The 15,992-nt window shown below is 43.1% G+C and overlaps 1 protein-coding gene across 2 annotated transcripts in view; it reads left to right on the top strand.

Moving 5' to 3' along the window:
• The window catches only part of ST8SIA5 (ST8 alpha-N-acetyl-neuraminide alpha-2,8-sialyltransferase 5), a 65,199-nt gene extending 49,686 nt beyond the window's left edge, over window positions 1-15,513 (top strand). For both annotated transcript variants that reach the window (XM_058173164.1, XM_058173165.1), the window contains 3 exons: window positions 7,413-7,525; window positions 13,331-13,423; window positions 14,832-15,513. In XM_058173164.1, the coding sequence (XP_058029147.1) occupies window positions 7,413-7,525; window positions 13,331-13,423; window positions 14,832-15,300 (675 nt within the window). In that variant the 3' untranslated portion in view covers window positions 15,301-15,513. The remainder of the gene's footprint in view (window positions 1-7,412; window positions 7,526-13,330; window positions 13,424-14,831) is intronic.
• The last annotated feature ends 479 nt before the right edge of the window (window positions 15,514-15,992 follow it).

The following is a 15,992-nucleotide window of genomic DNA, read 5'->3' on the forward strand; positions in this document are numbered from 1 at the left end:
CCGAAGAGCCAACGCTGTCTGAAGACATATCTGTGGTCATGTGGCTGGCGTGACTCAATGCCAAAGGCGCACAGAATGCTGTTACCTTCCCACCAAACTGGTCCCTATTTTTCTACTTGCATTTTTTACGTGCTTTCGAACTGCTAGGTTGGCAGAAGCTGGGACAAGCAACGGGAGCTCACCCCGTTACATGGCGCTAGGGATTCGAACTGCTGAACTGCCAATCTTTCGATCAACAAGCTCAGCATCGTAGCCACTGCGTTAGTATTATATTATAATACTATTATTAACATTATTATTATTACCCTGTTTCCCCCAAAATAAGACATCCCCTGATAATAAGCCCAATCGGGATTTTGAGCACATGGCGATAAGGCCAAGCGCTTATTTCAGAGTTCAAAGAAAAATATAAGACAGGGTCTTATTTTTGGGGAAACACAGTAGTATTATATAATACTAATATATGCATAGATTAGTAGCATTGTAAGGTGTTTCTGTATATGCAAGAATCCACCCGCTTTCTAACACCCTGAGTCAACATCTTGGCCCTTCTTAATCTGCTATCATCAGCTGCCAAGGTCACCGGCAATTTTTTTCCCAGCACTGTGACATCAAATACAGCAGAGACGAAATCTTAAGCCTGTAAGTTTGTTGTCTCTTTTTTGGCTCCATTTTGTTATAGTTAGCAAATGATTTATAAAATTCCTTTTAATGTCAGCAATCTCTCAGCTAGGGTATGTGTACAAAATTGGGAAAAAGACCATAAAGATTACTCAGTTCAATTCAGTTCAGTTTTGTTGACCTGACAGTTCACAGTGCCTGAACAGCTAATTAAAAAAAATTCTAGATAGATTTACCTGAATGCATGCAATCCGAGCTAGTTTCATATTGGCTGTTACATTATGGGTTGTTTTTTTTTTTTTAAATTCCAACTTTCTTGAGCAGTGGCTACATAGAACAGAATAGAATAGAATAGAATAGAATAGAATAGAATAGAATAGAATAGAATAGAATAGAATTTTTTATTGGCCAAGTGTGATTGGACACACAAGGAATTTGTCTTGGTGCATACGCTCTCAGTGTACATAAAAGAAAAGATACGTTCATCAAGGTACAACATTTACAACACAATTGATGGTCAATATATTAATATAAATCATAAGGATTGCCAGCAACAAAGTTACAGTCATACAGTCATAAGTGGAAAGAGATTGGTGATGGGAACTATGAGACGATTAATAGTAGTGCAGATTTAGTAAATAGTTTGACAGTGTTGAGGGAATTATTTGTTTAGAAAAGTGATGGCCTTCGGGAAAAAACTGTTCTTGTGTCTAGTTGTTCTGGTGTGCAGTGCTCTAGAGCGTCGTTTTGAGGGTAGGAGTTGAAACAGTTTATGTCCTGGATGTGAGGGACCTGTAAATATTTTCATGGCCCTCTTCTTGATTCATTCAAACAATGCTCTGAAATACATTAAGAAGTTTTTAAAAATTATTGTTTTTAAGCCTTTAAACGTTAACTTGTTATCCAGCTTGTTCTTTAATTTATTTGTATATTCCTTTTAATTGTTAAGATATGAGCTGGTGTAATAGCTTTTTCCAAATAATCGTTGTAGTCTATCATTTTTAAATCTATTTTCAGATTAATGTTTATCTTGTCTGGTAAAGCTTATTCCTCTTTCATACACAGTCAGAATAGAATAGCAGATACTGTTAAAATTAACTTCTGTATCTATGGTTCACAAATATCTCTCAATACACCCGATGTTGAAGTATTTTGCCTCAGTAAATCAACTTTAAGTGTTGCGATCTTTTAACTGTGGTCTATAATTCCTTCTGGCTCCCTCTAGTGTCCAAGTTTCAAAGTCCCATTCTATCCATTTTTAAAAAAATTCAAAACAACAGCATTTTCCCATGAGAAGGATTCTTATGATTAATTTCAACATCTTATTTCAAATCCAGGTGGGCTCTTTCATCCATTTTAGAGCTTTCCAGAATCAATGTTTTTTTTAAAAAAACATTAAACCTGTATTTAAATTTTCTTTACAAAAAAAATAAAATTAAAAATCAGTAGTTACTCCCAATTGGTTTCCTACCGTAACTACTTAAAAAAATAATAAGCCATCAGAATGACTCTAAGATAGACCGGATGAGTCCAAGAAGGCATTCCACGGAAGGAGTGCCATGATTCAAAAGATGGTTTCCCCCACTTGGCTGGAGCTGGCATTAGATGATTAGATGATTGATAGGTATCACAGTTCAATCCATGTGGTAGGTATCAGTTATTGAAGGCTGCATTAGGAATTTAAAGGATAAAACTAAAAGGTCTTTGGGGGTATTTTGGTTTCAATCTCAAATAGGATTTGGTGTGTGCAGGATCACTAATGGAACTTCTGCATCATCTTAAAGCAGAATAACACAACAATATAGTTGGATAGGTAAAGGTGAAGGTAAAGGTTCCCCTCGCACATACATGCTAGTCGTTGCCAACTCTAGGGGGTGGTGATCATCTCCATTTCAAAGCCGAAGAGCCATCACTGTCCGAAGACGTCTCCGTGATCATGTGGCTGGCATGACTCAATGCCAAAGGCGCACGGAACGCTATTCCCTTCCCACCAAAGGTGGTCCCTATTTTTTCTACTTGCATTTTTACGTGCTTTCGAAAATGCTAGGTTGGCAGAAGCTGGGACAAGTAACGGGAGCTCACCCTGTTACACGGCAGCACTAGGGATTCGAACCGCTGAACTGCCGACCTTTCGATCGACAAGCTCAACGTCCTAGCCACCTAGTATAGTTGGAAGCAGGGGTGAAATCCAGCAGGTTCTGACAGGTTCTGGAGAACCAGTAGTGGAAATTTTGAGCAGTTCGGAGAACTGGCAGTTTGAATACCACCTCTGGCTGGCCCCAGAGTGGGATGGGAATGGAGATTTTGCAATATCCTTCCCCTGCCATGCCCAAGCCACACCTACCAAGCCACACCACACCCAGACGTTTCATTACCAAACAAGATAGCATCCTTAGTGCTACCTACCTTAATGCCCTGATGAAGTTACCTAGTTTGGTAATAAAATATCTGCGAGAAAACTACTAAGCTCAGAGAGTACCAAGGACCCCTCACCGCCTACAAGATTCCCCAGAAAAGATCTGCCTGTTTTTTAATTTATTTTATATGCATTTCTGTCTGACATTCTCCCGGAAGAGACACCTTGTAGTGGTTTCCAACAAAAGTTAAATAAAGAACGATGCCAAAGAAAATACATCAAATACTGTATGTCGAACCCACGGGTGAAATGTAAAATTTGTTACTAATGGTTTTGTAGGCATGGCTTGGAGGGTAATGTGACCGGGTCGCCGTGGCCACCTTTTTTTTAAAAAACTTTTAAAAGCCTTTTTTCTACAACCTCTTCGGCTGAAGAGGTTGTAGAAAAAACGCTTTTAAAAGCCTCTGACGATCCCTACTGAGCTGCGCAATCATCAGAGGCTTTTTTTTTTTACTTTTAAAAGCATTTTTTCTTCAGCTGAAGAAAAAATGCTTTTAAAAGTTTTTAAAAAAAACTTCTGATGATTACGTGGCTCAGATGGGCATGGGGGGAGGGGGCGGGCAGGGATTTTTGCTACCGGTTCTCCAAAGCACCCGCCGCCATCGCTACCGGATTGGACGATCTGGTCCGAACCGGGAGCATTTCACCCCTGGTCCAACCTCTTAGAGCAGTCAATAGAAGCCAGTTTACCTTGCTGATGTTACCTGCAGCTCATCAAATCTGAACTTTCCACTTGAGAGCATACATATATGCTCTCATCCAATTTAAAGCTTCAAAGAGCTGGCTCACATCCCTGGCAGATACTCTGTATTAACGAAGGACTGGAATTTTCCACTTAACCGGTCCTTGCATTAGAGAAACACACGGATCACCTTAGACAAGGTTGCAGAGCCTGTCAGCTCAGCCTAGGAGAGAAGAAGAAGAAGAAGAATAGAAGAATAGAATTTTATTGGCCAAGTGTGATTGGACACACAAGGAATTTGTCTTGGTGCATATGCTCTCAGTGTACATAAAAGAAAAGATACGTTCATCAAGGTACAACATTTACAACACAATTGATGATCAATATAGCAATATAAATCATAAGGATTGCCAGCAACAAGTTATAGTCATACAGTCATAAGTGGGAGGAGATTGGTGATGGGAACGATGAGAAGATTAATAGTAGTGCAGATTCAGTAAATAGTTTGACAGTGTTGAGGGAATTATTTGTTTAGCAGAGTGATGGCCTTCGGGAAAAAACTGTTCTTGTGTCTAGTTGTTCTGGTGTGCAGTGCTCTATAGCGTCGTTATACTCCTAGGGTAGGAGTTGAAACAGTTTAAATGAGAAAGGCATTTACAGTGTCCATCTTGATGTTCTTCGATGTAAGAAGAAGGAAGGGAAAATACTATCAGGCTTTCAAAATTTTGTTACTACAGGGTAATCCTTGGTTTATTCATTTAGTGACTGCGTGAACTAACAATGAAAAAAAAAAAAACTTACGACTGATCCTCGCACTTACAACTGTTGCGGCATCCCCATCGTCACGGGATCAAAATTCAGGCACTTTAACAACCGACTCACATTTATGACGGTTGCAGTGTCCCGGGGTCACGTGATCACCTTCTGCAGCCTTCTGGCAAGCAAAGTCAAAGGGGAAGCCAGATTCACTTAACGACCGTGGTACTAATTTAACAACTGCAGGGGTTCACTTAACAACTGCTGCAAAAAATGTCATAAAATGGGACAAAAATCACGTGACGTTTGTCTTGCTTAGCAATAGAGATGTTGGGCTTAATTGTGGCCGTAAATCAAGGACTACCTGGATCTCCCAAAGTATGGCTGCTTTTTCAGGGGGCAACTGGACATACTTGTCTTTTCTTTTGAAGACGTTTCGATTCTCATCCAAGAAGCTTCTTCAGCTCTGACAGGATAGTGGAGAATGGAAAGATTTATGTAGACAGCTGGTCATTTGCATCCTTTCTGAGGGTCATTGAAGCTGGTCAATGATTTCCAGAGGAAAAATTGCAGACTATAGGAACTAGGAACACTGCTCAGGTGACCCTGAGGACACAGATAAACCTCCAAATGCTTCAACTACCCTCTAAAAGGATGCAAATGACTAGCTGCCTGCAAGGAATATAAGTCCTTCCATTTCCCACCATCCAGTCAGAGCTGAAGAAGCTTCTTGGATGAGAAGCGAAACGTCTTCGAAAGAAAAAAACAAGAAAGTCCAGTTGCCTCATGAGCTGGAGAAGCTTCTTGGATGAGAAGCGAAACATCTTCAAAAGGAAAAAACCAGGAAATCCTGTTGTCTCCTGAAAAAGCAACTGGGACAACCAAGACCTGGAGGACGGAGAATCTCTACAGACTACCTGTATGCTGTCTTCAAGGCCTCGGTTGGCTATTTTAGATTGTGGTGTTGTGGTTCTTTTATATTTCTTGTTCATCTTGCTTTTTTTCCGCCCAATCCTATGTTAGCTACCCAGAGTTGCATTTTGCAGGGTGGAGGCCCATCCAAATAGAACACATAAATATATACTTGGAACTCCGTCACCTTCGACAAGACCTAAGCTTAACTCATAGAATCATCTATTGTAATGTCCTTCCTATTAAAGACTACTTCAGCTTTAATTGCAATAATACAAGAGCAACCAACAGATTTAAACTTAATGTTAACCGTTTTAATCTAGATTACAGAAAATACGACTTCTGTAACAGAATCATCAGTGCTTGGAATACTTTACCTGACTCTGTGGTCTCTTCCCATAATCCTAAAAGCTTTAACCAAAGACTTTCTACTATTGACCTCACCCCATTCCTAAGAGGACCATAAGGGGTGTGCATAAGCGCACAAACGTGCCTACCGTTCCTGTCCTATTGTTTTTCTTTTCTTCTTCCTATATATATATAGATATGCTTATACCTCCTAATATTTACTCATATATATTTTTATATACTATATAATCTTTTATATGATGTGACAAAATAAAATCAATAAATAAAAAATCAATAAGTTAAATAGTAATAATACTCAATGATAATGTGAAATTTTTACACACCTATTTTGTATGCCTCTCTCTCCTCCTGATTCGTTATCAATTACAGTTTGCAGTCCAGAGATAGCATCTCAGGCCACAGAGAACACATGTTCATTCAAAAAAAGAGGCAGCTGCTTTAAAACAGGGGTCTCCAACCTTGGCAACTTTAAGACTTGTGGACTTCAACTCCCAGAGTTCCTCAGCCAGCTTGGCTTTGCTGGCTGAAAAACTCTGGGAGTTGAAGTCCACAAGTCTTAAAGTTGCCAAGGTTGGAGACCCCTGTTTTAAAGGATTTGTAGCTGGGTGTCACCTAGCTGCTCCAAAGCACCTTTTTACCTTTGCAGTGCACTGCCCATCTGCTGTACCTGTACAGGGTCAACATCTGCCCTCCTTTCCCTCAAGGTAAATGTGTACGAATGTCTATGGAGATTCTCAGCCGTCCAGGTCATGGTTGTCCCAAAGGTACTTTTTTCAAGAGGCAGCCGGACTTTCTGTTAAGTCCAGGGGTGAAATCCAGCAGGTTCTGACAGGTTCTGGAGAACTGGTAGTGGAAATTTTGAGTAGTTCGGAGAAGCGGCAAATACCACCTCTGGCTGGCCCCAGAGTGGGGTGGGAATGGAGATTTTGCAATATCCTCCTGGAGTGTGGAGGGAATGGAGATTTTGCAGTATCCTTTCCCTGGAGTGTGAAGGGAATGGAGATTTTGCAATATCTTTCCCCTGGAGTGGAGTGGGAATGGGGATTTTGCAATATTCTTCCCCTAGAGCAGTGGTTCCCAACCAGTGTGCCGCGGCACTAAGGGGTGCCGTGAGATCTTTTGAGGGTGCCGGGAACTTTTGAGCTACGGAGATTTTAAATATCTATTTTCTTATAAGGGTGCCGGGAACTTTTGAAAGGCTTTCCAAGGGTGCCTCAAACAAGAAAAGGTTGTGCCTCAAACAAGAAAAGGTTGGGAACCACTGCCCTAGAGTGTGGAGGGAATGGAGATTTTGCTATAGCCTTCCCCTGGAGTGGGGTGGGAATGGAGATTTTGCAGTATCCTTCCCCCAGGAGTGTGGAGAGAATGGAGATTCTGCGACATCCTTCCCTTGGAGTGTGGAGGGAATGGGGATTTTGGAATATCCTTCCCTTGGAGTAAAGTGGGAATGGAGAGTTTGCAGTATCCTTTCCCTGCCACGCCCACCAAGTCACACCACGCCCACCAAGCCACGCCCACAGAACCGGTAGTAAAAAAAAATTGAATTTCACCACTGGTTAAGTCCAGTTGCCTCTTGAAAAAGCACCTTTGGGAGAAATGGCTACGGCTTTTCCAAGAATTGTTCCTAGTTTTTTGGCTTCTTCTGCTTTGCTGTAGGAGATGCCCTATTCTCGTTCCCAGTTTAAGAAATGTGCGGTGGTTGGAAATGGAGGAATTTTGAAGAACAGCGGATGCGGGCAGGAGATCGATGGTGCCGATTTTGTGTTACGGTAATTGTTCTGCATGATTTCCTTGGAATTTTTATATACAGTGATTGTGTTGCTATTGCTGCTAATGAAGGTATAAGCAACTTTTCAGGTTTTTTTCACACCTCATTTACCAAGCTCTTATACCAGGGGTGTCAAACTCGCGGCCCATGGGCCAGATGTGTCACATGTTGGCCACGCCCACACCCAGTTTAGTGAAGGGGGGGGGAAGTCATGATCCGTCATGTGACGACACCATGACGACTCGAGGTTGACACCCCTGTCTTACACAGTCAGAAGCAACTAAAAATGAATGCATAAGGACTAGGGCAATCAAAAAATTTTCAAAAGTGAGATGTCAGGGTTCCAAGGAACACCCCCAACGAAATAAAGCTCTGAGGCTTGAGGTTCCTCAAAGTTCCAATTTATTAGAGATGTCACGTTGGCACAGCTGGGAAAACCCGAAACTGAAAGCTTCCAGGTTTTCCACACCCAGTTGACAGTTCACAGCCCTGCCCCACGCCCAGTGGTGGGATTCAGCCAGTTCGCACCACTTCGGGAGAACCGGTTGTTAACTTTCTGAGCAGTTTGGCAAACTGGTTGTTGGAAGAAATCATTAGGGCAGAGAACTGGTTGTTATATTACATGAATCCCACCACTGCCCACACCCACAAGTTCATCACATTGTCCAATCAACTCTTCACACTCAATTGGATACAATCTTCAGGCAGTCTCTGTCAGACGCAGGATGTCCTTGAATACGGAATGTTGTTATGACTAACTTTCTACCGCTCCAACAACAACCTCCTCCCAACTTCCCCAGCTAAAATATGTGGCAGTTAAGAAGCAAAAAGAAAAAGAAAAAAATTCCTTCCAAAACTGACATGAGATATGATAAGACAATGGTGTGAATTTACATGCTTATGTCTTTAACTATTTAAATAGTGGAAAATAGTGGAAAACTTTATACCTGCAAACTGATTAATTCTTAAAAGGCAAAAGAGCAGAAAAATAACAGTAAATAGCAACCACGAAGATCACAACCACAACCATTTTTTAAAAAACCCACAAATTTTAATGTTCATTGCTTTCCTGCATTTAATCTCTTGATAAAGAATTTGTAATTGAAACACAAAACAAAAATAAATAAATAAAGTGTATACAACGACTTTCAATTATTTTTAGAAAAAAATATCATTAGCTTTACGTCTCAAAAAATGCTCCAAATTCTTCCAGGATTGTTAGTGTAGAGATTTAAGACACAATTCAAGAGAAAAGGACAGGAAATCATTTCTGAATCTGCTGACTTAAGATAAAGTTGATCCTTGGATCCATTTCAGCTTATTTTGGCTGCTGATGTTTGAAGCCATGGCCTGAAGGCAAAAGAATTTTTTTTCTCATTTTCTCCAAAACACAGCCAAGTTACACAAGAGGGACATTAGTTGTTTAGTTGGATTGACCTGATGGTGGACTATTGGCTCAGCATTATGGAGCCATGAATCACAGCAGGGTTGAGAAGCTGGGACAGAACGTTAATTTAATCCCCCCTTCTCTCCGTTTCCCTCTCCTATCAAATCCATTTATTTTGTATTCATTTGAGTTTGTTCTACTGAGATCAATGGCCTATAAACGAGTGGACAAGCAAACAAAAGTTCAGGGAATTCCCCACATGGTAAAATAATTTGGGAGATTATATTTGAATTGATGAATTTACTGACTTGGTCAATACAGACCCTTTGATCATTTCATGCATTGAACCATACTTTGTAGTTGTAGTATAGTATGTGTTCCATATATAACAGAATAATAGAATTGCAAGAAACTTTGGAGTCTTCTACTCTAGTCCCCTGCTCAAGCAGGAGATCCTATACAATTTCAGAAAAAAAATGGCAAGATGGCAAACATATACAACACACCTCCCTCCTCCTATTTTCCATGATTACAACAACCCTTTAAGGTAGGTTGGGTTGAGAGAAACTGATTGGCCGAAGATCACTCAGGTGGCTTTCAAGACTAAAGTGGGACTAGAACTCACCGTCTCCTGGTGATTGGCCCAAAGTCACCCAGCCTGCTTTCATGGCTAAGGCAGGACTTGAACTCAGAGCCCCTTGCTTTCTAGCCTGGTTACTTAACTTCTAGACCAAACTGGCAAAAATGCATTCTTCATCATAAAATAAAGAAGGAAATTATGTTCTGCATGGAGATAAATGGCAAAGAAGGATCCCTAATTATATCTTGTACTTTGGTTTCCGCAAATCTTCCCTTGCCTTGATTACAAATTCAGTTTCCAGCTGCTTTTCTGAGGCTGGAAAAAAAAAGCAGACTTGCAGAATGGGTTAGAAAGACACAATTCAATCCATGCGGTTGAAAGGGATAAGATAAGGAAATTATAATTATAAAAGATGGGGAAAAAAAACAATCTCGAAGCCTAGTATGATCGTTTTATCCAAAATACCTAAGCTACAATTTCCCATGGCAATATCAGTAATTGGAGATATTAAATCTAAGGAAAATAGATGCTGTAGATTTGAGGTTTAATTTAAATTTATTTAGATATTTTGAGGGGGACCCGCGTAGAAGCAGCTTAGATTCCATGTGGATCTTGCTTACAGGCTAAAAGTGCTCCCAATTAGGCATTCCTTATATAACTGTGTAACTCAGTGATGGTGAACCTTTGACGTCCCCGTGTGCCAGCCTGCGTGCTGGAAGTGGCACGCAAAACCATCCTGCGAGGTATGCGCGGCCTGGCTGGCCTTTGCGCGCGTGAGAGCGCTGATACCCAAAAGAGCAATGGTCATCATGCATGCGCGAACCGGCACCCGGATACCACATGGAAGCGCGTCCAATGAACAGCTGGCCATCGCGCATGCACGCAACGTCAACCCAGAAGGTTGGGTGCCAGCCTGCGCGTGTGTGCCTGAACATCGCTCTTCTGGGTTCCGCCGCTCCTGCGCACACGACGGCCAACTGACCGGTGCGCATGTGATCACAGGAATGCGGAATAGGAGCCAGCGAGGCCGCGCATTGTTCGTGGGATGGTGTCGGTGCCATAGGTTCGCCGACACTGGTGTATCTCATTCAGGGTTTGGAAAAAGTCCAGAGACTCTTTGGAAAACGTTCGCTTTTTTCTATTGCTCTTTCTTCTTTTTTCTTTATTAGGAAAAAAGAAGAAGAAAAAGTTAAAGAAAGAAAGAAAAATGGCACTGTCCCGCAGGAGCAAATGAATGTATTAGTGTAGGACAGGGATGTCAAACTCAAGATGTGGTCGGATCTGTCTCGTGCGGCCGTCCTGGAAATTGTAAGGGGAAGGCCCCCGTCACTTTGGCCTGGCCCACGCTATCCCAACCTTCACACGTGTGAACAGAATACAGCTCAGATGGCGGGAGTGGGGCCTACATGCACATGCACCTGCCGACTCCTCCCCGCCCGCCACCGGCTCACGACAGATGATCCGGCCCATGGAAAAATCGAGTTTGACACCCCTGGTGTAGGAGGAGTAGCAGAACCTGCGGGAGGAGTCAAAAGAGGGACCAGCCTAAAATCCCTACATAGCCACAAGTGGATTAAGTCCAATGCCCTTTGAATTCCATAGACACTTATGGAAGGTTAAAATCTTGAACATCTGGCTTTTCCAGGCCTGAGGATGGGGTTGTTTTTTTTGGGGGGGTGAACTCCCATAGGTTGTTTTTTTGATGTGTTTCTTATGTCTTTTGTCTTTTCCCAGTTTGATTTGATTGCTTATTGTACTGCATGACTGTCACTGGGTGTTGTGCCCTGTGATTCTTGATGAGTGTATCTTGTCTTTTTATGTACACTGGGAGCATATGCACCAAAGACAAATTCCTTGTGTGTCCAATCACACTTGGCCAATAAAGAATTCTATTCTATTCTATTCTATTCTATTCTATTCTATTCTATTCTATTCTATTCTATTCTATTCTATTCTATTCCATTCCATTCCATTCCATTCCATTCCATTCCATTCCATTCCATTCCATTATTTTATTCTATTCTATTCTACTCTACTCTACTCTATTTATTTATTTATTTTTATTTATTTATTTATTTATTTATTTATTTATTTATTTATTTATTTATTTATTTATTTATTTAATCATATTTGTATACCGCCCTATCTCCCGAAGGACTCAGGGCGGTTCACAGACATATAAAAGAACATATAAATACAAATTAAGAACACAAGTAAAAACTTATTCTAACAGAATTATTAAAACTAATATAAATACTAAGACCAATTAAAATCGATATAAATTTAAAATTTAAAAATTTAAAAATTTAAAAATCTAGTCCAGTCCTGCGCACATAAATAAGTGTGTTTTAAGCTCCCGACTCTACTCTACTCTGTTCTATTCTATTTTTTCTGGATATTTCTTTTTTCTTTTCTTGTTACTTGATTGTTCCATACAGTTTAAAATAAGGGACGCGGTGGCTTAGTGGCTAAGACTCTGAGCTTTTCGATCGAAAGGTCGGCAGCTCAGCGGTTTGAATCCCTAGTGCTGCCGTGTAACAGGGTGAGCTCCCGTTACTTGTCCCAGCTTCTGCCAACCTAGCAGTTCGAAAGCATGTAAAAAAAATGCAAGTAAAAAAATAGGGACCACCTTTGGTGGGAAGGTAACAGTGTTCTGTGCGCCTTTGGCATTGAGTCATGCATGACCACGGAGACGTCTTCGGACAGCACTGGCTCTTCGGCTTTGAACTGGAGATGAGCACCACCCCCTAGAGTCGGGAACGACTAGCACAGTAATGGCTAACCTTTTTGCTGTTGCATGCCAAAAGTGGGCGGGCGCGGGAGGTCGTGCACATGTGTGAGGGGAACCTTATGTCAAGGTTCCAGAAAAACCTCTTCTGCATAAAAAAAACTCAGAAGCCATTGTTTTTCAGAGTTCTTTACTAGCATGAGGAAATTGGCACACGATGAGTGAAATTCCAAAACTGAACTTCCGGATTCTTTTCCCAGTTATACAAACCCCAAGAGCCCCACCCCCCTGACCCCTTTGATGGTCACATGGTCCCACGTTCTCCCAGTTCATTCGAATATCTTCTCGCCACTCTTCCTGCAGATGTGAACACCATCCGACCTTGACCGCTTGAAGAATGTTACCATATCCCTCAACCCCCCTTCTTCCCCTCAGGGGAAAAATGTGGCAGCGTCTGGAACCCTAAAGTCTAGTGTGGTTTCCAGGCCTGACACCTTTAGCTTTTTACAGTTTAAAATATAAGCTGCCCAGAACTGTCTGTAGCTGGGCAAATTCTGAATTGAAATCGATCAATAAATCCCTTCATCTAAATCCAGTGGCCTCGGAGTCCCCATTTGTCTTGTGGAAGAGCTCAATAGGGACGCGGTGGCTCAGGGGCCAGGACATTGAGCTTGTCGATCGAAAGGTTGGCAGCTCAGCGGTTCGAATCTCCAGTGCTGCCGTGTAACGGGGTGAGCTCCTGTTACTTGTCCCAGCTTCTGCCAACCTAGCAGTTTCGAAAGCACGTAAAAATGCAAGTAGAAAAAATAGGGACCACCTTTGGTGGGAAGGGAACAGCGTTCCGTGCGCCTTTGGCATTGAGTCATGCTGGCCACATGACCACGGAGATGTCTTCGGACAGCGCTGGCTCTTTGGCTTAGAAACGGAGATGAGCACCGCCCCCTGGAGTCAGGAACGACTGGCACATATGTGCGAGGGGAACCTTAGAGCTCAACCGGCTGTTTTAGGCACTGTGGAAAATGGTGTTTGTCTTGGACAGGGAGGAGGGGGTTACAGTTAAAAAACAAAATAACCTCCAAGATCTTTTCCCATGCTCCTATTTCTCCCATAGATGCAATTTGCCACCCATATCCAGGAAATACGTTGCAGATGTTGGGGTGAAGACGAACGTGGTGACGGTCAACCCCAGCATCATTACGGAAAGGTCAGTCATTTCCCAGCCCCCCTTTCCCTCCCCTGAGCCCCTGGGAAAGTCTCGCAGGCGTGAGAAGGAAGGCAGCCGTGTCTTCTTATTTGCCCGAGCTGCAGTTCGTGGCTCTTGACTGTGTAATTTCATAGCAACTGGAAAGGAGAGTCATTTGAGCCTCCTTGTCATCAGGGAAAATGCATGCAATTGAAAGGAGGCATATGGACTTCAGCCCACGCATGTTCTCTTCTCTTCTGTAGCCTCGCTTTCCCTTGCTTTTCTTTCCTTCCTCCCTCATTCCCTCCCTCTCTCCCTACTTTTGCTTCTTTTCTTTAGCTTCTTTTCCTTGGCTGTCCCTCCCTCCCTCCTGCCTTCCTCCCTCCCTCCCTTTTTCTATCTTCCTTCCTATTGTCCGTCCTTCCTGCCTGCCAGCCTGCCTCCCTCCCTCCTTCTTTTCTTCTTTCTTTCTTTCCTTCCTTCCATCCTTCCTTCCTTCCTCCCTCCCTCCCTCCCGCCTTCTTTCCTTCCTTCCTTCCTTTTTTCTTCCTTCCTCTCTCCCTCCCTCCCTTCCTTCCTTCCTTCCTTCCTTCCTCCCTCCCTCCCTCCTTCCTTCCTTACTTCTTTCCTTCCTTCCTCCCTCCCTCCCTCCTTCCTTCAATCCTTCCTTCCTTCCTTCCTTCCTTCCTCTCTCCTCCCTCCCGCCTTCCTTCCTTCCTTCCTTCCTTCCTTCCTCCCTCCCTCCTCCCTCCCTCCTCCTCCTCCCTCCCTCCCTCCTGCCTTCTTTCCTTCCTACCTTCCTTTTTCCTTCCTTCCTTCCTCCTTCCTCCCTCCTCCTTCTTCCTTCCTTCCTTCCTTCCTTCCTTCCTTCCTTCCTTCCTTCCTTCCTTCCGCCCTCCCTCCCTCCCGCCTTCTTTCCTTCCTTCCTTCCTTCCTTCCTTCCTTCCTTTTTGCCTTCCTTCCTTCCTTCCTTCCCTCCCTCCCTCCCTCCCTCCTTAAGATGGCTTCATTTGTTCTGTTTTGCATCCTCCTCTATATTTTGAACTCCTTACTGTAAGGAAATTCATTTAGCATTTATTCCCGATTTTATAGTGTCTGGAACCGAAGCTTGACTGAGAAGCTAAACCTTCAATCTCCAAGGGGCTCAAAGGGTTCCAGAGTTGGATCTTAAAAGGGGGTAAAAAAAAGGACCCTGCCATTTGACAAAAACCACAATTTATGATGGTTCCTTCCTTTGCCATGCCTTTGACGCAGCTGACATTTAAAACGAGGAGTTTCTCTCTCGCAGACAGATCCCAAGGAGCCCATCAGAAAACTCTTCCATTGTAAGACGCTTTTATCGGAGGAGAATGGAAAGGGCGTATTAGACCGCTCGGTTTTACTCTTTGTTTTATTCTTTGTCTTCTGCTCCCTCTGCAAACTCCACCAGGTTCCAGAGGCTGGAGAAATGGAGGAGGCCTTTCTACCAAGTCCTGAAAGCCTACGAAAACGCCTCCGTGTTGCTCCCCGCCTTCTACAACACCCACAACACCGACGTCTCCTTCAGGGTCAGGTACGTCCTGGATGACTTTGAATCCAAGAAGGCCGTCTACTTTTTCCACCCGAGATATCTCACAAACGTTTCCCGCTACTGGCTGACTCAAGGGGTGCGGGCCAAGCGCATCACCACGGGGTTGATTCTAGTGACGGCCGCCTTGGAGCTGTGCGAAGAGGTGCACCTCTTTGGATTTTGGGGTTTCCCCATGAACCCCTCAGGGATATTCGTAACTCACCATTACTACGACAACGTCAAACCTCGGCCCGGGTTCCATGCCATGCCTTCAGAGATGTTCAACTTCCTCCGCCTGCACAGCAGAGGGATTTTAAGAGTCCACACGGACGCCTGCAACGACTCCTGATCCAGTTCAACGGACAATTGGGGTTTATTTTATTTTATTTTTTTGCTATATTTAAACAAAATATAGGTGTTTTGGGGTCCTTTGCCACATTCTGAAGGAGAAAAATAGTCGGCGGGCAGGATAAACGCGCCAGCTGGGGCCAGGCGTTCCGTGCAAACGGATTTTAAACGCTTCGAGAAAAATTATGCAATAATATTTGAGGTTCTTATTTCTCATCAGGTTTTGCTTTCCTTCAGAGTGGGTGACCCCCCCCCACCCTCCCCCCACCCTCTTTCCCTTCCTCAGCCATGTTGGGCTGTTGTCTTTTGGGTGAAGCACATCTTAAGGGTGGCAGGAATGAGCACCCTGCCTTGGGGGCCTCTCCACAAGTAAAGCACATTAGCTATATAGATTTTACTACGGTAGAAATAGAGCACATCATTTTAGGGATCCGGTATTTCATTTTCTAGGAGGGCACCAAACTTGACAAATAGGAAATTCAGATGGGTTGTTTTGCAAAGCAGCTGTGAATTTGGGACAGGATTCGTGAGAGGTTTCAGTGTAAGAAGCATGGTGTATCCCTTTAGCTCTGTCATCTTTTTTGGGGTTATGGAGTACATTTTTCTGTACTCCCTTCTTTCCTTCCTTCCTTCCTTCCTTCCTTCCTTCCTTCCTTCCTTCCTTCCTTCCTTCCTTCCTTCCTTCCTTCCACA

Source organism: Ahaetulla prasina, chromosome 2 (assembly GCF_028640845.1).
Source record: "Ahaetulla prasina isolate Xishuangbanna chromosome 2, ASM2864084v1, whole genome shotgun sequence".
Lineage (NCBI taxonomy): Eukaryota > Metazoa > Chordata > Lepidosauria > Squamata > Colubridae > Ahaetulla > Ahaetulla prasina.